The 23,435-nt window shown below is 45.9% G+C and overlaps 1 protein-coding gene across 1 annotated transcript; it reads right to left on the bottom strand.

The window, feature by feature from the left end:
• Positions 1-8,628: 8,628 nt before the first annotated feature.
• Positions 8,629-21,966, bottom strand: KCNV2 (potassium voltage-gated channel modifier subfamily V member 2). Its single transcript, XM_007939420.1, has 2 exons — positions 20,590-21,966; positions 8,629-8,910 (listed from the first exon to the last, which is right to left on the bottom strand). The coding sequence occupies exons 1-2, from the start codon at positions 21,964-21,966 to the stop codon at positions 8,629-8,631; spliced, it is 1,659 nt and encodes a 552-aa protein (XP_007937611.1).
• Positions 21,967-23,435: the final 1,469 nt, after the last annotated feature.

The following is a 23,435-nucleotide window of genomic DNA, read 5'->3' on the forward strand; positions in this document are numbered from 1 at the left end:
ACTTTTATATGGTCTTTCTAGCATGGTCTTGTAAATTCCAAAACGTGATTGTGTGGGACTATGCAAATAAGGTGTTGTAGCCAAACAATGAATTAAGACAGCTTGCTAATAATTCAAGTAAGGTGTGTGGCACGCATGTAGGGACAGGACCATGCAAATGAGGTATATGGAACCCTAATGTGGGGATTGGTTAGTTTTGCTAGGCTTAAAGTTACCCAATCCCAGAGCAAAGGAGCGACAGCACTATCACCAAGAAAGAAGAGCTGAGAGTGAAATGTGTTCTTTGGACCTGGGGTTTCTGCACCGAGAACCTCCTAGACCCAGGAGACAGAGAGTTGTAACACTGGAGATGGCACAAAATGGCAAGAAACTACAGCCAGCACAGCAGAGAATCATCAGCAGCAGAACAAGGAGAATGGCAGGAGACTGCCTGGTGGGCTTCCCAGCATGGAGCAAGAAAGCTGAGTGCCTTTGAACAAGAGGCTTGCTGGCAGAGTGGGGTGCCTCTGGGCACTTGTCAGTGGAGCTAGGCTCACTGACCCCATGGAATGAGAGAGCTGAGTGCATTCAGGTGGAGGCTTACTGGTGGAGTGGGATGCCTTTAGGTACACATCAGTAGAGCTAAGAAAACTTTGCAACACTTGTCCAAGCAGGGCAGAGGTGGGATGTCCCAAGATGCCTGAGGGGCTGAGGGCCAGGGAGAGACCTGCTTGTGGGCATGACCAAGAAGTTGTCTTGACCTGTCCTGATCAAAGAACTGTATCCTGAGTTGTTCCTGATGCTGAATTGTAAACTAAGAGTTTTGTGAACTAATACAACTCATAATTGTGAGTGTTGTCTGTGATTTCGGTGTGGCCATTGCAAGGAATTGTTGAACCCAACAGAGAAATAGAGAAGTAGGAGGGTGGTTGATGTCAGAATTGGTAAAAAGTTTAGAGAAAGGATAATTTTAACCAGGTATCCTTGCCTCATAGGAACCCGCCGTAGGCTATTGATGCTGATAATGATTGTCTCTCTTTCACTTTGCATAGTTAGAGGAAGAGGTCAGAGAACAACAATGCTGCCATGCCATTTTTACAGTTGTTATCGGAAGCAGGATTCTTTACAAAGGCTCCAGATTCATGGAAGCACGGGACTTAGGAAGAGAAAGAATAAAGGTGTGTTGGAAGTAAAACTTTTGATTCTTAGATGGTTACTTTGGTTGTTGTTACCTGTAATGACTGAAAGGAAAGTAAAAGATGTTATGCTGCAGCTGAGGGAAGAAAAGCCAAATCTGGAGTGACTTGGGACAAAAACAAGGTGATCGATAGGGGGCCAGGGTCCTCTGGTTCCATTAATCCAGAGGCCCAAGGTCGTATACATATGAATGACAAAATAGTCAAGATGTGGAGAAGAGGCATTGAAACTGGAATGTTTTAAAAAGGCTTTTTGTGTTTATCTGAATGTACTACAGATATTGAATATTCTCCTACCTGTTGTTATGTGCTGTCAAGTTGGACCCGACTCACAGCGACCCCTCCTTGGATTTCCAAGGCAGTATCACTAGGGAAGTAGATTGTCCCATCTTCCTTTTGAGGAGTGGCTGATGGGTTTGAACCTCCAGCCTTCTGGTTAGCAGTCAAGTGCCTTAGGCACTATGCTACCAGAGCTCCCTTCTCCCACCTAGTGATGTAAAACAGATTTTAATGTATTATGGAAATGAATTTGGTTACTATAGATAACAGAGAGCAATTAACTCCACCTTCAGCCAGCACTTCATTGGATATGCTAAAAGGGAAACTAGGATTTGCCTGAAACACCAGGTGTTGGTTTGAATGCAGTAGTCCTGTATATATGGCAGCTCTGGTAGCATAGTGGCTAAAAGCACTTGACTGCTCACCAGAAGGCTGGCGGTTCAAACCCACCAGCCACTCCTCGGAAGGAAGGTTGGGCAATCCTACTTGAGGCTTAGGTCAAAACACTGAGCCCCACTTAGAACCTCAGCAGTATGAAAATTTGCATTTGAAAAGACATGTGAACTCATCCAGAACTGCTGAGAAAGCAGAAAATTTGCATTTGAAGGAAGAACCTGCAGGAAAAACAAACAAAGAAAGATTGCTTTGCTTTTTGTATTTCAAGCAAGTGGTTTTTGGTTGGGTGCATGGAAAAGTCATTGCCCATCAGAACCCCCTTCTAAGACTAGAAGTAAAAGGGGCTGAGTACACAGTCTGGTATGCTCACTTGATTTGACCACCTGGGGCCACAAGATGAGTGGAAATGGGGAAGGTACAGCAATGAAGAGATGGGCTGAGTTTGGACATGTTCCTTTGAAACTCATTGGCTTAGCCTGGGTGTCCAGGGATGAGAGAGAGAAGGGGCTGGCTGGTCTGAAGTACAGGGATATGTGTGGACTTCTGAGCCTATGGATGGTATCTCATTGATCTAGCTTAGATGGCTAGGGATGAGTTGACAAGGACCGAATTGGGATGAGCTGACCTGGCCCTGGGTAAGGGGGAAGAGAGAGAGAGAGAGATGTTTGACTCTGAGCTGGTGTAGCTGGCTGCAATTTGGTGGCTTGCTATGGACTAGATATTGTGTATGGATGCAGATGCTCAAATTTCCAATGGTATAGAAGGTTCTTCAGAACAAGGCACAGGCTTGTCTCCTCAGAGTATTGGTTTGATAGGGACAGGCAACTTAAATACTGGCTATAAAGGCATGAAGTAGCTAGCTTACACACTTTTGTGGGTGTGTTTAGACTCAAAATGAGGGGGACTGAACGATTTCTCTTCTCCTGATAGATCTAGGGAAGAAAGGGTAGGGGAAGATGTTGATAGGATTGTATGATTCAGTTGTGAGTGTTGATTGTTAATAGGGTTAATGGTGATTGTGAAAGAGTAGAATAAGGGGGACTGGCATGTTGTTGTTATGTGCCGTCGAGTTGGACCCAACTCACAGCAACCCCTCCTTGGGTTTCTGAGGTGGTATCACTACGGAAGTAGATTGCCCAACCTTCCTTCCAAGGAGTGGCAGGTGGGTTTGAACTGCCAGCCTTCTGGTTAGCAGTCAAGTACCTTAGGCACTATGCTACCAGAGCTCCAGTAGCTGAACCTAAAGCCCCTTCAAAGTTTTGCTATGCTGATATATTGTGAGGCTCAGAGCAGGGGAATGATTGTCTCTCCTTTAAATTTTATCAGAGGCCAGAAAGGGTAAAGCCAAAATGTCTTTTGGAGAACTTGACCAATCATATGGATACCTGCAGTAGAACTGAATGGCTGGCACCTGAGTAACCTCACCCAGAGAACTCTTTGCCCTGGTGAAAGGCTAATTGTTAATGATTGTTTTGGACTGGTAAAATGATTGTGATGGAAGACTTATCCTCCAAATATGAAAGAACTAATGGTTAGAAAAGCCAGGGGGTGACCTGTGGTGCAATGGATTGCTTTCATATGGCCTTTCTTGCCATGGTCTTGTAACTTCCACCAAATAACTGGGTGGAACTATACAATAAGGTGTTTGTGGTCCACTAAAGCTATCGGACAGCTTGCTAATAATGTAAGTAAGATGCATAGCATCCTTTTGGAAGTGGAACCATGCAAATAAGGTATATGGAACCCTAATGAGGGGATTGGGCAGTTCTGCCATCTGCTAGGCTTAAAATATAGGCAGTCTATTGGTGTAGTGGTTAAAGCATTTGTCTGCTAACCAGAAGGTTGGGGTTAAAACCCACACTGCTCCACAGAGGAAAGATGAGGCAGTCTGCCTCCATAAAGATTTACAGCCTTGGAAACCAATGGAGGTTGCCATGAGTCAGAATTGATTCAATGATGGTGAGTTTGGTTTGAAGCTTAACAGGAGCCATCCCAGAGCAGAGGTGGGACCTCACAACCACCAAGAAAGAAGAGCCAGGAGCAGAGCATGTCCTTTAGACCTGGGGCCCCTGCACTGAGAACCTCCTACACCCAAGAGACAGAGAGCTGTAACACCAGAGACAGCATAAAATGGAGAGAAATGGTGGCAAGGACTTCAGAGAAGTAGTAGCAGCAGAACCAGGAAAAGGGCAGAAGACTGCATGGTGGACTTCCCAGCCCACAGAGAGAGAAAGCTGAGTGTCTGGGCAAGAGGCTGGCTGGTGGAGTGGGCTGCCTATGGGCACTTATTGGTAGAGCTAACAAGCCTTGTACTACTTGCCTGAGTAGGGCAGAGGCCAGGCTGGCCCTAGAGGCCTGTGAGGTGAAGGGGTGGCCAGAAAGAAACTTGCCTGTGGGCATGCCCAAAAAGCTGTTCCAACTTGCCCTGACAGAACTATATCTTGAGTTGTTCCTGATCCTGAATTGTAAATTGGTACTTCTCTAATCCACCACTTTTGTGAAGATCAAAGACCACATACAGCCTTCAGTATGGATTACATTTCAACATAAAGAAAACAAAAGTCCTCACAACTGGATCAAATGCATGTGAGAGCTGGACAATGAATAGGGAAGACCGAAGAAGAGTTGATGCTTTTGAGTTGTGGTGCTGGCGAAGAATGCTGAAAGTACCATGGACTGCTAAAAGAACTAACAGATCTGTCCTGGAGGAAGTGCAGCCAGAATGCTCCTTGGAAGCAAGAATGGCCAGACTTCGTCTCACCTATTTTGGTCATGTTGTAAGAAGGGACCATTCCCTGGAGAAGGATGTCATGCTTGGTAGGGTGGAGGGTCGACAAAAGAGGGGGAGGCCTTCAATGAGATGGATTGATACAGTGGCTGCGATGATGGGCTCGAGTATAGCAGGGATTGTGGGGCTGGTGCGGGATCGGGCAGTGTTTCGTTCTGCTGTGCATGGGGTCGCTATGAGTCGGAAACAACTCGACGGCACTTAACAACAACAACAACACAACTGGATCAGTAAACAACATCACGATAAATGGAGAGAAGGTTGAAGTTGTCAAGGACTTCATTTTACTTGGGTCTACAATCGATGTCCAAGAAATCAAATGATGTATCGCATTGGGCAAATCTCCTGCAAAAGACCTCTAAAAGTGTTAAAAAGCAAGATAGCACTTTGAGGACTAAGATGCACTTGATCCAAACCATGGTCTTTTCAATTGTTTCATATGAATATGAAAATAGGACAACAAATAAGGAAGACTAAAGAAGAATTGATGCATTTGAATCATAGTGTTGGGGAAGAATTGAACATACCATGGACTGCCAGAATGAACATATCTGTCTTGGAAGAAGTAATATTCCTTAAAAGGGAGGATGATGAAATGGTGTCTCATGTACTTTGGACTGGTTATCAGGAGGGACCAGTTCCTGAAGGACATCAAGCTTGGTAAAGTAGAGGGTCAGCAAAAAAGAGAAAGACCCTAAATGAGATGGATTGACACAGTGGCTGCAAGAATGGGCTCAAACATAGCAACAATTATGAGGATGGCGCAAGACTATGCAGCATTTCATTCTGCTGTATGAGTTGGAAACGACTTGATGGCACCTAACAACAACTTATCTAGTAAACTCCATAATCATGAATATTATCTGTGAGTTCTGTGTGGCCTTTGCAATGAATTATCAAACCCAGCAGAGGAGTAGAGAGTGCCATGGGATGGATGGCTGTTGTTGGAACTGGTGAAAAGTTTGGAAAGAGGAGGTATGTCTGGCCTTTGCCTCGAAAGAATCAGCCTTTGGCTGTTGTTGCTTATAGTGATGTTCTCTCTTCGACTTGTGAAGTTAGATGATGAGGTCAGATTCCCCCACTATGCCACCATTTTTACACTCTGGCGATCCTGTATTTTGTCCAGAAATCTCACAAGTGATGTCCACATTTTTTATGATGTTAAGGAAGCTTAAGAGTAATGAGCAGGGAGATCCAGTTTCATTCTGGCAACTGCACTCAGGTTCGTAATCACAGCTCCTGTGGGAAAGCCACAGTGAGTGATTTAGACTTGGTTCTCAAAATGTGGTGCTGGTACCAGTACTGATCCAGTAGGATCAGTAGCACTTCCTGATAGTTGTCAGAAATACAGATCTTTGGGCTCCACCCAGAACCTACTGAATGGAAAACCCCATGACCTGTGCTTCCACAAGCCCTCCAGGTGGTTCAGATGCAGTTGGAGAACCAGCGTTCACTGTGTTCGAGAGCTTCAGGGATCCAGACAGATCTGGGTTTGAACCCAGTTCCACCATTTATAAAAGCCCAGCTAGCACAAGTGGTTTGGGATCAGTTGGCGGTTTGCACCCACCCAGCAGCTCCGCAGAAGAAATAGGCCTTGTAAATTCCTTCCATAAAGACAGCCAAGAAAACCCTATGGAGCAGTTCTGCTCTGTCACACACAGTTGCCAAGTGTTGGGCCAACTCAATGGCAGCTAACAAACAGCATCCACCATTTATTGGCTCAGTGAACTTGGACTAATTAACCTCTCTGCTCTGTTTCTTCCTAAATAACAAATGGAATATAATACCTTATTCAGGGATGCATTAAAGATAAAATGAAGTTGTATACTATACATAAAACTCACAGAGCCTGTCTTTGAAAGAACTTGCAAAACTATTACACTTATTTTACGACACAAGTATATATATATTGCTGGCGGTTCAAACCCACCAGCCACTCCTTGGAAGGAAAGTTGGAAGGAAAGTTGGGCAATCTACTTCTGTAGCGATACTGCCTCAGAAACCTAAGGAGGGGTTGCTATGAGTCGGGTCCGACTTGACGGCACATAACAACAACAAAAACAAAACAAAACTCACTGTTGTAGAATCAGGTCCAAATTCATAGCGACCCCTCCTTGGATTTCTGAGGTGGTATCACTATGGAAGTGGATTGCCTAGTCTTCCTTCCGAGGAGTGGATGGTGGGTTTGAACCACCAGCCTTCCAGTTAGCAGTCAAATGACAACACAAGTATAGACCCTCTGAAAGAAATCTGGTGGTCAGTGTGACCAGCCCACTTACAAGGGCAACATCTGCTTGCTCATGTCAAACAAGGCTTTGATTTCCAACACCTTAGCTTTTGTGGCATATTGCCTAAGGCATTTGACCGCTAACCAGAAGGCTGATGGTTCAAACCCACCAGCCACTCCTCAGAAGGAAGGTGAGGCAATCTACTTCTGTAGAGATACCGAATTGGAAACCCAAGGAGTGATCAATGTGAGTTGAATCCAACTCAATGGCAGTGAGTTTGATTTTTTGGTTTTTAGTTTCCAATAGTCTTACAGAGAAAGACAGACATATAGACATAAAAGGGGAGTGGGGAGAAAGGACCCACTTCCAAAGGAGATTTAGACTGGGCCTAGAGGGAAGGCCCCATCTACTCTATTCCCTTTGGTCTATGCTTAGCCAATGGTCCAAACGGCAAGGTGTTTCTCATGGAAAGGAGAGGGGAAGCAGGACCTGGGAATGAAGACCAAGCAGGGGTGCCTTTCTAGGGAGGGAGGGGCTGGCATGTTCTGGAACACCTCACAGGCCAAGTCTCGTAAGCCCAGATCAGCTTCTCAGCCTCAGCCCTGTTGACATTTTGGGTCAGATAATTCTTTGTTAAGGAGCCCTGGTGGTGCAATGGTTAAGAGCTCAGCTGCTTACCAGTTCAGCTGTTTGAAACCACCAGCATCTTTGCTGGAGAAAGATGAGACAGTCTTCCATAAAGATTTACAGCCTAGGAAACGCCATGGAGCAGTTCTATTCTATCATGTAGGGTTGCTATGAGTCAGAATCAACTTAACAGCGATGGATTTTGGAATTCTTTGTTGTCCTGTGTAGGATGTTTAGCAACATCCCAAGCCTCTACCTATTATATGCCAGTAGCATTCTCCACCCTTCCCCACAGTGATGGCAATTAAAAATGTCTCTCAAACCAAAAAGCCAAACCTGCTGCTGTTGAGTCAACTCCAAATCATGGTGCCCCCATGTGTCAGAAGAGAACTATGCTCCACAAGGTTATCAATGGCTGTGACCTTACAGAAGCAGATCGCCAGCCTTTCTTCTACACTGGTTAATAGCCAAGGGCAAACCATTTGCACCACCCAGGAACTTGTTGGCGTTGTGTTCCAAAGAGTGAATTACACTCACAGTGACCCCATAGGAAAGAGTAGAACTTCTCCGGAGGGTTTCCTAGTCTGTAATCTTTATGGAAGCAGACCGTGACATTGTTCTTCCATGGGTTCCAACCACCAGCCTTCCGGTTAGCAGCTGAACACTTAATCACTATGCTACTAGGGCTCCTTCCCAGAGACTAGACATTGTGTGCATGGGGGGAGCAAAATTTCCCTTGGTTGAAAGCCACTGTCCTAGAACATCTCCTACACAACAACCACTCGCATAATTGTAATAGCTATCATTTATTGAGCATTTACAAACATGACCTCCAATCCCCAAGATTATATTACAAAGCCAAAAACCAAACCCACTGCCATTGAGTCGATTTCGACTCACAGTGACATCCAGTGGGTTTCCAATGTCATTGGGAAGGTCAGACTCACACAGCACATAAAGAGCATTGTGAAGCAGTCTGAGTTTGGGCCTAAATCTAGTGGTAGAACTTTCTGAGTGGAATGCCCTTTATGAATGTCTGCTTCATGTGCCCTTTCATTGACAATCCTGATAATAAATAAAGATGATGCCAATTAGCTTTGAAGTCCACAGGATCTACCAGCCACATGTTCCACTATCAGTTCTCTTGCTTGGAGGTGGGTTGTGGGTTGCTTCCAGCCAAGCATTCAGCCATCTTCTTCCTGGCCCTCTGCAGGAAGTCCACCTTCCCCCGTTCCCTCCTTATGGCTGTATACTCATAAGCCTTGAGCTTGCTGTAGTAGTCAGAGAACTTGTTGTAGAGGATGGAGATGGGCATCCCATTGAGGATGATCCCAAAAGCAATGCAGAGGAAGGCAAAGAGCCTGCCCAGGTGGGTCTCAGGGTACATGTCTCCATAGCCCACAGTGGAGATGCTCACCTGTATGAGAAAGCAAGAAATGGATTGTTAGCAAGGAAGGAGAAGAAAGCAAGAGAAGCAGGGGCCCTGCCCTCTGTCTCCTGAGAGGTGCATGTGGGTCGTGTAACAGCTCTCCACAGTGCTCTTTATGTGCTGTGTGAGTCTGACCTTCCCAATGACATTGATATTGAATTTAACAAGATCCCATCAGGAGGAGCCAGAATGCTTCCCTGGAGGACCTGCATCATGGAAAGAACACAATCTCTGGAGCTGAAGACTTGGGTTTAAATCTCAACTATCACCTACAAGTTTTCTTATGTACAACAGAGGGGAAATGAGACCTGCTCTAAAGGGTTATTGTGAAAAGCATATAAGACAACATATCCACCCACTGCCATCGAGTCGGATCCAACTCTTGGCGACCCCTCCTTGGGTTTCCAAGGCGATATCACTACGGAAGTAGATTGCCCAACCTTCCTTCTGAGGAGTGGCTGGTGGGTTTGAACTGCCAGCCTTCTGGTTAGCAGTCAAAAGGCTTAGGCACTACGCCACCAGAGCTCCCATATAGTCAAAAAAAAATCCATACCACTTGTCATCACCTCTGACTCACAGCGACCCCGGGTACATCAGAGCAGAACTGTGCTCCACAGGGTTTTCAACGGATGATTTTTTGGAAGTAGGTCCCCAGGCCTTTCTTCTAAGGTGCCTCTGTGTGAACTTGAATCTCCAACCTTTTGGTTAGCAGCTGAGTGTGTTAACCTTTTGCGATCCACATCCTGGTATAGGATGTACTCAATGTTGGTTCCTATCTCCCCTTGGTTGCAGTCAGTTTTTCAGACAGGAACTCCCTGGGTTTGCCTACGTGATGTATGTACTGGAAAGTGCTTGGGATTAGAACCAGGCAGATCTGGTTCAAGTCCTGACTCTGACATTGCTCAGCTGAATGACCTTGGACAATACTTCTAACCCCTTGGTTTCTTCATCTAAAACAATGCAAAAACAATGCTATGCACTGCCACCAAGTCGGATCCGACTCATAGCGATTCCTCCTTGGGTTTACAAAGTGATATCGCTATGGAAGTAGATTTCCCAACCTTCCTTCTGAGGAGTGGCTAGTGGATTTGAACTGCCAGCCTTCTGGTTAGCAGTCAAATGCCTTAGGCACTATGCCACCAAACAGGAAGGTAATATTAGTTCTCAGGATCCTTTAGAAGTCTAAGTAAGATAATGAGTATCAAGCACTTAACACAATATTAGGAATCCCCATGGGGCACAAAGGGTTAAGTGCTCAGGTACTAACTGAAAGGTTGGTGGTTCGAATCCACTCAATGGCACCTCAGAAGAAAGGCCTCATTCATGATCAATTTCCAAAAGATCCAAGCCAAAGCCAAACCAGTTGCCATGGTGTTGACTCTCACTCATGGTGATCCCACGTGTGTCTGAGTACAACTGTGCTCCATGGGTTCTCTTGGCTCTGACTTTTCAGAAGCAGATCTCCAGGCTTTTTTCTTCCAGGCTCCTCTGGGTGGATTCAAACCACCAAACTTTTGGTTAGTAGCCAATCACTCATTGAAAACCCTATGGAGCGGAGTTCTACTGTGACACACATAGGGTTGTCATGAGTGGAAATCAACTCTACAGCAGCTGGTATATTTCCTCTTGGCTTGAACTCGGGCTTTGAATGGTTCATTCCAGTTCGACTCCCTGCCGAGAATATACGTTTTCGTTCTAGATACATGGAATCAGAATCTATATTTTAACAAGATCCCCAGCTAATTCTTACAGATCCCTATTTTAATTCCAGAATCTTGTTAAAATGTAGATTCCAATTCAGTACATCTAGAGTGGAAATGCAAATTCTCATCAGGGGGTCGAACCAGAATGAACTGGTTCGAAGTCCTGGTTTTAATACAGTATGGGGCATACTGAAGTCATCAGACAAGAACCTCCATTGTCCTCTTATCTTGAAAATGCAAATAATGATTCTATTTCTCAGAGCTGTTACTTTGTTCAAATGAGCTTTTTTTGAGAGTGCTTTAATAGGAATGTCTGGAGAAACACACTCTTATTATTTTGTCAAGGGACATTTTTGTATGACATCACTGGCCAAAAATAGGTTCACCCTGTATGAAATTCTTCCTATCACTCTTGTCACAATGCTTTAAATTCCACTAATTAGCTATTTATTTGGGTTAACAAGCTTCTGTTTCAAAGTGCAGAGACCCACGGGACTAGTTACCAGTCAGCGAAGCTGGAGAAAGTCCCTAGGGGCCTGTTTTCTATGCCTCGTGTACTAAGATTCCTTTTGATTCCCGGGCTATTGGCTAAATGAACAGAAAATTTGAGGCAGGACTGTTATTTACAGGGAGTCCCTGGGTGGTGCAAATGGTTAATGTACTTGGCTGCTGCCTGTAAGTTGGAGGTTTGAGTTCCCCAGAGGTACCCCGAAGGAAAGGTCTGGTGATCTACTTCTGAAGACTAGTCAATGAAAAGCTTAGGGCTTACAGAGGTCCAGTCTGCAACTGATCATGAACATGGTGGTGGTGTTGTTCTGTTGTGTAGGACTTGGCATTACTTCATTCTACTGTGCATGGGGCTGCCATGAGTGGGGAGCTGACTTGATGGCAGCTAACATCACCCCAGCTTCTACATTAGTATTTTCCAAAATTTTTCGGGTTTGAGCTCAGCTGTAGCGGCAGAGGTTTTCTACTATTTTTTTTAACCCAAAAAGCTTTATAAAGGCTTAGTTATAAACACTCAGTATTTATTAAATGACAGCCTTATATAGAATACGTATGTGAGTTGGTTTCCTTTAAAGCAGAGATTGGCAAACGTTTGAGGTGCCTTGGAAGAAAGGCCTGGCAATTTACCTCTGAAGAATCAGCTGCTGAAAATCCTGTGGAGTGCAGTTCTACTCTGAGCCACACGGGGGATTGCCATGAGTCAGAGTCGATTTGACTTTTTAATATTTTTACTGGTGGTTGCTTATGGTTGTAAAAACAGTGCATGGCACAACTCCAGGGTGTGTCATTTGCTTCACCAATTTGCATAGTTATTGCCCCAGTTTTCCAGCAAATGCAGTCCAATGTACACAGTTAACCTCTTGATTGGCATTGAGGAGGCCTTTAGCTTGGACATGTAAAAGCTTCTGTCCTGATGCTGGAAGGGCTACTTTGAACTTGAATCAGTGTGTTTGGTTGATTAGAACGCAATGGAGAAGTGAGCCAGCTGGGCACATCTGGGGGAGCTGAGAAGAACCACAGCTGCATCCAGCCCATGCAAAGCAAAAGGTTGCAGCTCCCTGTTGAGGCAGGTGCTGCCCAATCTCTTGCTGCTCCATCTTCAGTGAGTGGGCTGCCTCTTCCCAGCAGAAAAGAATGCAAGCAAGCATGGAGGAGAGGCAGGGTGGTGGAGACCAGGCTAAGGAAGCAGGCATGCCACTTGACTCAATGGTTTGGTCTGAATCCACTTCCCAGTTACGTGATTTGGGCAACTCTCCTAAATTCTCTATGCCTCAGTTTCTACTTTTGAAACGTGGAGATAATGATAGTACCTACTCCTGAGGTTTGTTAAAAAAAAAAAAAAGAGCCCTGGTGTCACAATGGTTAAAGTGCTCAGCCGCTAACCAAAAGGTCAGTGATGCAAACTCACCAGCTGCACCACGGGAGAAAGATGTAGTAATCTGATTCTACAAAGATTATAGCCTTAGAAACCCTAGGAGGCAGTTCTACTCTGTTTTAAACAGTTACTATGAATTGTAATCGACTTGACAGCAACGGGTTTGGGGTTGGTTTTGGTTTACAGGCTTGTTATGGGAACTGAAGGTGTGCCTGGCACAGAGTGTGTGAACAATAATGTTACTTCTTATGCTTATTCGACCCAAAAAACCAAAAAACAAACTCACTGCCGTTGAGTCGGATCCTACTCATAGTGACCCCTCCTTGGGTTTCTGAGGCGGTATCACTACAGAAGTAGTTGCCCAATCTTCTTTCTGAGGAGTGTGGTGCCTTTCCCTGTGTACCAGTAAACCAGTTGTGCTGCATGGGGTTTTCAGTGGCTCATTATTGGGGCAGCAGATCACCAGGCCTTTCTTCTGAGTTGCCTCTGGATGGACTCAAACTTCCATTCAATCTTGTGGTTAGCAGCCGAGCATGCTAACCATTGTAACCCTAGGAACCCCATCACCTCACCCTTACCGTACTAGTGGTGAACATATTAGAACTTTAATACACAGAGGAGGGTTGTTGTTCTTGTCAAGGTAGTCACCCATGACCTCATTACAATACTGCTTCCACTGATCAAAACATGTTTGGAATTTCACCAAGGAATTATCTCCAGGGCCTCTGACATGTTCACATGCTCATTTGCAATGGGGCTAAATCTTTACTATTTTGAGGGTGGCTTCAATAGATTAAAATTGGCAAAAGGCACTTGAATTTACGATTGGCACCTAGAGTGGAGAAGATTATTTGTATCAAGGCCGGGACACTAAAGTCTCTGATATATATATATATATATATATATATATACATACACATACATATACATATACATATACATCTCACATACGCTTTAGACGTCAGATGATAACCAAAGGAGGGGTCCCCAAAACGTCTAAGCAACAGCAGCATGCATGGGCCAAGTAGAGGTTTTTAGAGTTTAATACTTTGAAGGACAACATTTAGGTGTGTAATTATTTTAGCTCCAAAATTTACTCTTTACTGCCTCACACTCTTTGGGAAAACTATTGTTGTTATTGCTGTCGAGCACTGAGTCATGGTGGCCCCACAAGTGCAGAGTAAAACTGCTTCAAAGGATTTCAAGGCTGTACCTTTCAGAAGCAGATTGCCAGGTTTGTCTCCTAAGGCACCTTTGGGTAAGTTTAAACTGCCAGCCTTCTGGCTAGTAGTTGAGTGCTTCGTCCTTTGCACCACTCCAGGCCTTTGGGGAAACTAGAAGGGGTATTGATTGTTTTTGAAAAATAAATCAGTTTTATCTCTTGGGATCATAATTACTAGAGGCATGGGCTACCAAATACCAGACTTACTCCTGGCCTAGTGCCTGAGGTATTTGACTGCTAACCAGAAGGCTGGCGGTTCTAACCCACCAGCCATTCCTTGGAAGGAAGATGGGGCAATCTACTTCTGTAGTGATACTGCCTTGGAAACCCAAGGAGGGGTCACTATAAATCAGAGCCGACTTGACAGCAGTGGGTTTGGTAGTTCATTATGGAAGGGGCTCTGGTGACTCAGTGCCTAAAGCATCTGACTGCTGACCGGAAGGTTCATGGTTCAAACCCACCAGTGGTCTGTAGAAGAAAGATGGGGCAACCTACTTTCATAAAGATTTACCACCTTGGAAATCCAGTGGGGGTCGCTATGAGTTGGAATTGACATTATGGCAGTGAGTTTGGTTTGGTTGTGGAGTTCATTATGGAGAAACAAGCATTCCTATTGAATGAGAAATGCAAGTACAGTCTTCCTGAAGTTTCCGAGAAAAATTGGATGTTTGTCCTCCTTGTAGCATTTGGCAGGCCAACATCTGCTGATTAGAGGGCACACCACTGGGTGGAGGTCATATTCTGGCATTGGGAAATAAAAGCAAGGAAAATCTGTAAGTTTTCAACAGAATGAGAAGTTTCCAGTTCACAGAGTATCTGGGCCAGCCAGTTCTTTCCAGGACATTAAGATGAATTGCAGACATTTTGGTCACAATTCTAAACCCAACTCTTGCTCATGTGAGAACTCACTGTGAGGTCACTGGGGTCAGCCTGGAATCTTCCATTTTTAATGGCTGTGGAATGTGGAGAAAATGGCTTTGAGAGCCCAGGAAGCTTGAGTTCGTATCACAGCAAGGAGCCAGCAGCCAGTCATTTGTGAAGTCAAATTATCCACAAAATAGGTAGTGCATTAACAATACCACGAACAAGTTCTTGGTGGCCTGTCCCACAGTAGCTCCTAGCAGAAGACAACTTTTCCATAAAGGAAACTAGAGAGCCCAGAAACAAAGACATTTGCACAATGCTCTGCACAGCAAAAGGAGTCCTGGTGGTCTAGTGGTTAAGCCCAAAAGGTGGTGGTTTGAACCCACCAGCCATTCCATGGGAGAAAGATGTGGCAATCTGCTTCCATATAGATTTACAGCCTTGAAAACCCTATGAGGCACTTTAATTCTGGCCTATGAGGTCCCTAACAGTTGGAATACACTCAATGGCAGTGGGTATGGGTATGCATACTGAACATTTACTATTCTTTAGGCCAATTTTCTTTGCTTTTGCCTTTGCACTCAAAGGTCAGCCAAAAAAAAAAAAAAAAAGAAAGAAAAGAAAAGCTGGAGTTGGAAGTGAAGTCAAGTCAGCGTAAGATTAGAGGAAAATTTAAAAATAGGCATATTGCCAGATTATTTTCCTTCCACTGTATCCTTCCACCTCATCCTCCACCCTCCCATCCTGGATGGCAGCTGGTTAACTGGTGCACAAAACCATAGTGCAAGCTTAAACCAAAAACCAAGCCAAAACCACTGACATCAAGTTGATTCCGACTCTCTTGGGGCTCTATCCATCTGTCCAGAGCAAGGTACACAAGCATGATACAATCAGCATCCTTGGGTGACTTGGGACCTCTCCCTGACCACTATAGCCCTACCATGCCCACTTCAGTCACAGTGGCCAACAGGAATGGCACAGTTGAGGGAGACAAAGAGTTTCACCTCTAAATCAGAAACTTGCAAGATAAAATCATTTAAGTGCTGAAGAGCCCTTGTTCCATTTATAGCTCCTGTGTTATTTCTGAAAAGAGCCCTAGTGGCATTGTGTTCAAGTGCTCAGCTGTTAATTGCAAGGTGGTTGATTCAAACCCACCACTGTTCCACGGGAGAAAGATGTAGTGGTCTGCATCCATGAAGATTACTGCCTTAGAAATCCTATGGGGCAGCTCTACTCTGTCCTATAGGGTCACTGTGAGGTGGAATTGACTCAGTGGCAGTTTTTATTTGGGGATGGGGTGGGGAGTGGAGTGCTATTCCTGAAGGTTCCAGGAGAACTTTATTGCCTTCTGTGCCAGATATGCACCTGTTGTTTCTCAGCCCCAAGCCCAACACTCTTCTGTACTGTTTGTGACTGAGAGTTGTGAACTACATTTCCTAGACTCCCTTGATGCTGTTTTCTTGTTCCATTTCACCAATGGGGACTGAAAGGCGGGAAGAAGGAATAAGCTCTCTGATGCTTATCCAAAAGGTTGGAGATACAAGTCCACGCAACCTCAGAAGAAAGATCAGGTGATCTCCTTCTGAAAAACCAGCCACCAATAATCCTGGAGCACAGCTGTATTCTGACACATATGGGGTCACCATAAGTAAAGATCAATGTGATGGCAACTTTTTTTTTGAAATTCCTACTTCGGGTTTCTGTCCTGATCCCTTCAACATCAGGAGATAGCTGTGGCACAGGCATCTTTAATACCATGACCTCATGGTGCCCTCGTAGGGTCCCTGCAATAGCCACATAATGGCTCCCCACCTGTGCTCCTCCGGCAACACTACTTTTGCCCTTTAGTTCCCCCAGTTCTAGGGCTCATAGGTATCTCCTGCAGTTACCAATCTCTGGGTTACCTCCTGTCATGGACTGAATTGTCTCAAAATATATGTGTCAACTTGGCTGGGTCATGATTCTCAGTAGTTTGGCAGCTACATAATAATATAACTTGGCAATTATGTAATGACGTAATCATCCCCCAAGATGTGATTGGCCCATTAGTTATAAAGGGATTAGGGGGGATGCAACACCCTTACTCAGGTTACAGCCCTGATTTGATATAAGGAGAGTTTCCCTGGGGGCCTGTCTACTACTGAGAAAGAAAGGTTGGGGTGGTGTGTGTCCTTTGGAGCCGAGGTCCCTGTGTTGAGAACCTCCTAGACCCAGGAGAAGATTAATGCCAGAACACATAGAGATCTCCATGGAATGCTGGGCTGTCAAATGTTGAAAAGAGACAAGAACCTTCCCCCAGGGCCAACAGAGAAAGAAAGTCTTCCCCTAGAGCTGGTGCCCTGAACTCAGACTTCTAGTCTCCTGAAATGTGGGGAAAAAAAAAAAAAAAAATTCTGTCTGTTAAAGACTCTCACTTGTCTTATTCTTGTTATAGCAGCAAGAGATGACTAAGATACTTGTGATCCCCATTTTGCTCTTCCAGCCTCCTGACTCCCATGTACCTATTTCCCTGCATCATATTCCCTCTGTTTGAAATACCAAACTTGGCTTCTGTTTTCCTATTAGCTGCTCCACCTTCTAAATGAGCCTCCTCAAAGCACTCACTCCATCAATCAATCTCAGTGAACTTGTAAGGACCACCTCCTTGCAAGAAAATGATCACCTACTTTATTTAGGAAAACAAAGGGGGAGAGCAGTGTCTTTGGGGCACAAGCATGGGATGCCTCAGCTAAAGGTTAATTTTCTTTTTGAAGAGCTTTTGTTCCTTTTTGAAAGAATGAGCTCATGAATGCAGTTTTCTACTTGGTTTCCACAACTTTAATTTGCTCTGGAAAGCTCAGGAGGAGGTGTTGTGTTGAATAGTCCAATTGCTCAGATTTACTTCAAAACATACAGGCATGCCTCATGCTTCACAGATATTGCATTTTTTTACAAATTGAAGGTTTGTGGAAACCCTGTGTTGAGCAAGTTTATCAGCACCACTTTTCCAACAGTACGTGCTCACGTCATTTCTCTGTGTCACATTTTGGTCATTCTCACAATATTTCAAACTTTTTCTAGTGCTATTGCATACTTCATAGATTACAGGATAGTGTAAACATAACTTCTGCATGCACTGGGAAACCAAAACATGCATGTGACTGGTTTTACTGTGATATTCGCTTTATTGAGGTAGTCTGGAACCTAACCCACAGTATTTCTGAGGTCTGCCTGTATCCACCTAGAAGGCCAAGGTTAGGGCATCATCACAGAGCTAACTGTTCTTATTGAGTGGGACCATGTGGTTCCCATACCCATGCAGCCCAGTGAGCCCCAACGTGGCTGGATTTGTCCCAGGTGGGGCCTGTATATCTGACACTCACTTGGCAGCTCTCCCAAGGCCAAACAGCTGGTCCTTCTGTATGAATCACAGTCTCTCTCTTTTCCTCAGTAGAGAAGGAATCATTTCTATTTTATTCTCCCCACAAATAATTCTGGATGCAAAAGTTATTGCCTCCATGTGACAAAGACTGTCAAGTACTCAGATATGGTGGCCTCAATTTATTGTGGCTAGCACAGCACATGTGTTTCCTGCTACGTTAATGCTTGTGAATAACCCCCATTGGACAGATGGGGAAGAGGAGTCTGTTTTGTAACTTACTGCAAATGTAACTGTCCATGTGGGATTTCTTTTACAGGTGGAGGAGAATTCACAATAATGAAAAAGACTGTATTTCTCTTAAAACTCCAAGTTGAATTACAGAGGAAGGTTGTAGGATTCCCAGCAACAGAGGGAGGGATGGCCATCAAAAACAAGTCAGATTGGGGATTATTTAAAAGTACTTATAACATAGAGAAGAATGGATTAGAGAATCTATCACTAATATGGGGTGAATATTCCACAAGGGATGCAGCCCTGGAGGGGCAGAAGAAAATACCGACCATACTTTTTTTTATCTCATCAAATGTCAACTTGTGAGTGTGTTTGCTGATTGCATACTATATTCAAGCTGTAATATATTGCTGTATTTGTTATTGCCTGCTGTCATGTTGGTCCCCCAGCCATGATATGTCCATGCACAACAGAATGAAATGTTGCCCAGTCCTGTGCAATCCCTATGATTGATTTCAGATCAGACCATTGTAATTCATAGTGGTTTTCATTGGCTGATTTTTCAGAAGTAGATCACCAGGCCTTTCATCCTAGCCTGTCTTAGTCTGTAAGTTCTGTTGAAACCTGTTCAGCACTGTAGCAAAGCACAAGCTTTTGCTGACAAGTGGGTGGTGGCCGTGCATGAGGTGCGCTGGCCAGGAACTGAACCCTGGTGTCCTGCACGGCAGGTGAGAATTCTACCACTGAACCTCCAATGCAATAGAATGACTGTATTAGTGGACCTAATTCTTCATATCTTCCTGTATCTAAGCTCTTTGTCATGTTGTAAACAGATCAAGAAATGAAATAAGATCACTGGGCATTCACATCCAGAAATTCTTTCTTAAACAGAAACGCAACATTAGTAATAGTATTATTATCAAAATCTTTAGACTGATGTACCAAAATTAAAAATGTTTTAGTGGTTAAAGCTGTAGTATTAAAGAACCCACTAGGTTCCATACCTTTTAAAGTAGTTTGATTAGTTTGATGAAAGGAAACTTGACTCTCTAACTCTGTATTATAGAATCAGCATGTGGCTGCTGCTTCACTCACCTCCAAAGTAAATGTCATCTGCTGGGGCCATGTCACCCTCCACTAGCTCCATTGGTACACATGGTTTAGCTACTATGGGGATGACCTTTTGCCATTTGCAATATGATCAAAGGAGTGGCCTTGGCTAGCTCTTTGACAAGCAGTCTAAAGTCATCTTGCCACTGAAGGAAGTTTCCAAATCCTGGTGTACTCATGAGCTCTCCACATTCCAGGGAAGGAAGAGTCATTGATCTGTTGTCATTAGGTGCCATCGAGTCGGCTCCAACTCATAGTAACCCCATGCACAACAGAATAAAACACTGCCTGATCCTGTGCCATCCTCACAGCTGCTGCTATGCTTGAACCCTTTGTTGCAGCCACTGTGTCAGTCCATCTTGTTGAGAGTCCTCCTCTACAAGTCCAACTTCCCCTTCTAGAGAGAAGGAGACTGAAGGCCAGGGAGTGTGGGGCAGGGTGTCACAGTTAATTATTCAGGGTCACAGTTGACTATTTGCAGATCTAGGACTCGAGGTAGGTACTCTACATCTTCCATCCACTACCTAACCAAAAGCCAGGTGCCACGGAGAGGACTGTGACACATGGTGACCCCACATGTGTCAAAGTAGAACATGCCGCATAAGGTTTTCAATGGCTGATTTTTTGAAAGTAGAGGGCCAGGCCTTTCTTCTGAGTCACCTCTGAGCGGACTTGAACCTCCTACCTTTGGGTTACCTTTGAGTGTGCCAACTGTTTACACACCTCCTGGACTCCACTTAATATCATGGATGCTCAATAAGTGGAAAACAACCACTTCCCATCTACATGAATAATGAATCCTCCTTAAAATTCACCTGCCTGGAATTTTAAGACTAAACCTGGATTTAGAGATTCCTAGGACCAAATCAAAGGCACCCCAGAAATGCAACAGTTAAGTGCTCAGCTGTTAAACAAAAGGTTGACAGTTTTTACCCACTCAAACCTACAGCCAAGAAAACACTACCAGCAATTCTACTCTGTCACATGAGGTAGCTATATGTGAGAATCAACTCCATGGCACCCCCACCACCACCACCACCAAGACCAAGCCAAATTCAGTTACATGTGGGAATTGCTGAGTCTCTGCCTTTCCAATCCTTTAACACCTACCCCTGAGACCAACAGACTCTACTGCAGCTGACAGCCCTTGCACAGCCCCTGTTTTGTCTGCAGCAGGCAGCGATGGGGTGAAGCGAGTAGTGGTTGTTCTGCAAAGCAGGGGACAGATCAGGACTTCGCCCTGCTCCTGCGGGTGGGGAGGTGGCTGGGCAGGCCAGAAAGCCTTGGGACTCACCGCGGCCCACCACCATGAGTGGGGAATGCTGGTGAAGTTGGTGCCAGGCACGTCGTGCTCCACGGAGTAGACGGCCGCTGAGAAGGCGAAGATGCCCATGGTGATGAAGAGCAGCAGGCAGCCCACCTGCTGGTAGCACTGGCGCAGTGTGAAGCCAAAGGCACGCAGCCCGGTGGAGTGGCGGGCCAGCTTGAGGATGCGGAAAATGCGCATGAGGCGCATGATGCGTAGCACTTGGCCCACCTTGCCCACGCGGCCCACTGTCTCCAGGTCGTGCTCCCGCCCCGAGCCCTGACCATCGTCACCCACGACCGCCTCCAGCAGCAGCTGCAGGTAGAGTGGCAGGATGGCCACTAGGTCGACCAGGTTAAGGGCGCCACGCGCAAAGCGCCGCAGATCGGGCGTGGAGGCCAGGCGCAGCAGGTACTCGAGTGTGAAGAAAGCGATGCACAGCAGCTCCACGTGCTCTAGCAGAGGCCGTGGGTCACCACCGCCCCCTGCGCCCCGCGTTCCCCGCGGCAGCTGCATCTCCTCCACCGTGTTGAGCGCCAGCGCCACCACGGACACCAGCACGAAGAGGCTGGAGGCCACCCCGATGGCCTTGGCGGCCACCGACGAGAAAGGCTTTTCCAAAAGGTTCCAGAGGCGTCGCCGCTGCGGGCCATAGAAACGCATGTGGCGGAAGAGCTCCTCTCCCTCCTCGGCCTGCGCCTGGGCGCGCAGCTCGCGCTGAATCTTGAGCTGCTCTGCCAGCTCGTCGCGCCTTTCCTCGAAGCAGATGCGGCAGCAGCGCGGTGTGTACTTCAGTCGCACGCCCCAGTAGCCCAGCTCCTCCAGGAAGCTACGGGGGCACAGCTCATCTCGCACCAGCAGCACACCCGATGCGTAGAAGTTGTAGACTAGCTGGAAGACAGCTGGGTCGCGGTCGAAGAAGTACTCGTCCGTGCGCGCCTCGTAGTCGTCACACAGGCCCAGCTGACGGCTGCGGCTGGTGGAGGTGGCCAGGCGGCCCAGGCGCGTCTTGGGGTAGCAGGCCAGCTGGGTGTAGTCCAGGTAGTAGCTTTGGCCACCCACGTTCACCTTCAGGGTAGAGGATAGGGATGGAATGTCAGCAAGGTCATCTTGGGTGCTGTTGGTCTCCTCGGCCAGCTCATCCTTCCATGGGTCCTCCTCAGCTCCATCCTCGTCCTCCTCAATGTAGTAGTTGTAGTTCCCTTCGGTCCACGGGGGGATGCTGGCCTGGGAGCCAGAGCGACCACCCATCGAGCAGATGCTCCTGCGGTGGTGGCTGCCCCCTGTGTGGGTCGCATCCTCAGTCTCCACGGTGTTCCAGGGCTTGTAGCCCCAAGACCGCCTTCTCTCACTCTGCTTCAGCATGGCTGGGGTGCTTTTCTTTCCTGGCTGGCCTGGGATCCCTGCAGAGGAGCGTGGATCAACTCTGCCTGTACTCTGCCTGTACCAGCCCTGGGAGCTGACCCCCAAGCCCTGGCCAGCCCCTTAAGTCTAGGGTCTAGACACAGGAAGACGGTGCTGACTGACTGCTCTAATCTTGCTGATAGGAAGAAGCAAGTGTTAGCAGGGATTTAGAGCCTCTTAGCCTCTTTCCTTCCCCCCTCCTCTGTGACGTCCAGGATGATTATGTGGTTTGAAATCTGTAGATAATCAGAAGGCCGAGATTATTGCTAATAAAAATGTCTGCTGGCCCTGCCCTTAGGAAGTGTTCTGTGTACATGTGTTGAGATGCAAGCTGCCTGGGTCTTCAGCTTAATGGTTGAGAATGTAGCCTGTGCCCTAACCAAAACCAAACCAGTTGCCAACAGTTGGCTCAGACTCAAGGCAACCCATGTGTTTCTGAGTAGAACTGCACTTCATGGGGTTTTCACGGCTGTGACCTGTTGGAAGCAGATTGCCAGGCCTTTCCTCTGAGGTGCCTCTGGGTGGGTCTACCTACCAAGCTTTCAGTTAACAGCCAGTTGCTGTTGAGTCAACTCCGACTCATGGCCACCCCACGTGTGTCAGAGTAACACTGTGCTCCACTAGGTTCTCCATGGCTGAGTTTTCGGAAGTAGATCGCCAGGCCTTTCATTATCAGGGAAAAGAAACAGCAGTGTACTGGTTATAAACTGGCCCAGGACAAATCAGCATAACTCTTTGTTTTGATCATATCAGACCCCAAACAATATCCCTCCTGTCCATTCACAGGGCCAACTTTATTCAAATGAATTCTACTTATCAGCCCTGTTCTGGAGTCTAGTCTGATCCTTAAGTCAGTCTCTTTCTCTTTCTTACTCTCTTTAAAGGATAAGGGCAGGTTTCAAGGTAGACTCTCAGGACTGATCTGAAGTCATCTTAATTTCTCAGGAATTCCATAACAAGATACAGTCATGCATTGCTTAACATCCACAATATGTTCTGTGAAATAGGATGTTATGTGATTTGGACATTGTGTGAATACCATATTATATAACAAGCATATTATCAACTAACTTCTCTGTCAGTTTATCATTTTGTGGTGGCTTGTATGTTGCTATGATACTGGAAGCTATGCTATCAGTATTTCAAATATCAGCGAAGTCACACATGGTAGACAGGTTTCACTGGAACTTCCAGACTAAGACAGACTAGGAAGAAAGTCTTGGTGATCAACTTTTAAAAATCAGCCAGTGAAACCCTGTGGATCATAACAGAATATGGTCACAAAAGATCAAGTGCTGGAAGATGAGCCCCTGGGTTGAAAGACACTCAAAGAACACAGTGGCTGCAACAATGGACTTGAGCATACCAATGATCTTGAAGATAGCACGGGACCTGGCAGTGTTTCATTCTGTTGTGCATGGGGTCTCCAT

The sequence above is a fragment of the Orycteropus afer genome, unplaced genomic scaffold (genome assembly GCF_000298275.1).
Source record: "Orycteropus afer afer isolate SDZICR_OR568_19922 unplaced genomic scaffold, OryAfe1.0 scaffold00005, whole genome shotgun sequence".
NCBI lineage: Eukaryota > Metazoa > Chordata > Mammalia > Tubulidentata > Orycteropodidae > Orycteropus > Orycteropus afer.

Bases quoted from the DNA above. Each gene is read 5' to 3' on its own strand.
- KCNV2 (XM_007939420.1), bottom strand. From the start codon at position 21,966: ATGCTGAAGCAGAGTGAGAGAAGGCGGTCTTGGGGCTACAAGCCCTGG. The intron at 8,911-20,589 runs GTGAGTCCCAAG...TTTCTCATACAG, and splicing joins ACTCATGGTGGTGGGCCGCG to GTGAGCATCTCCACTGTGGG.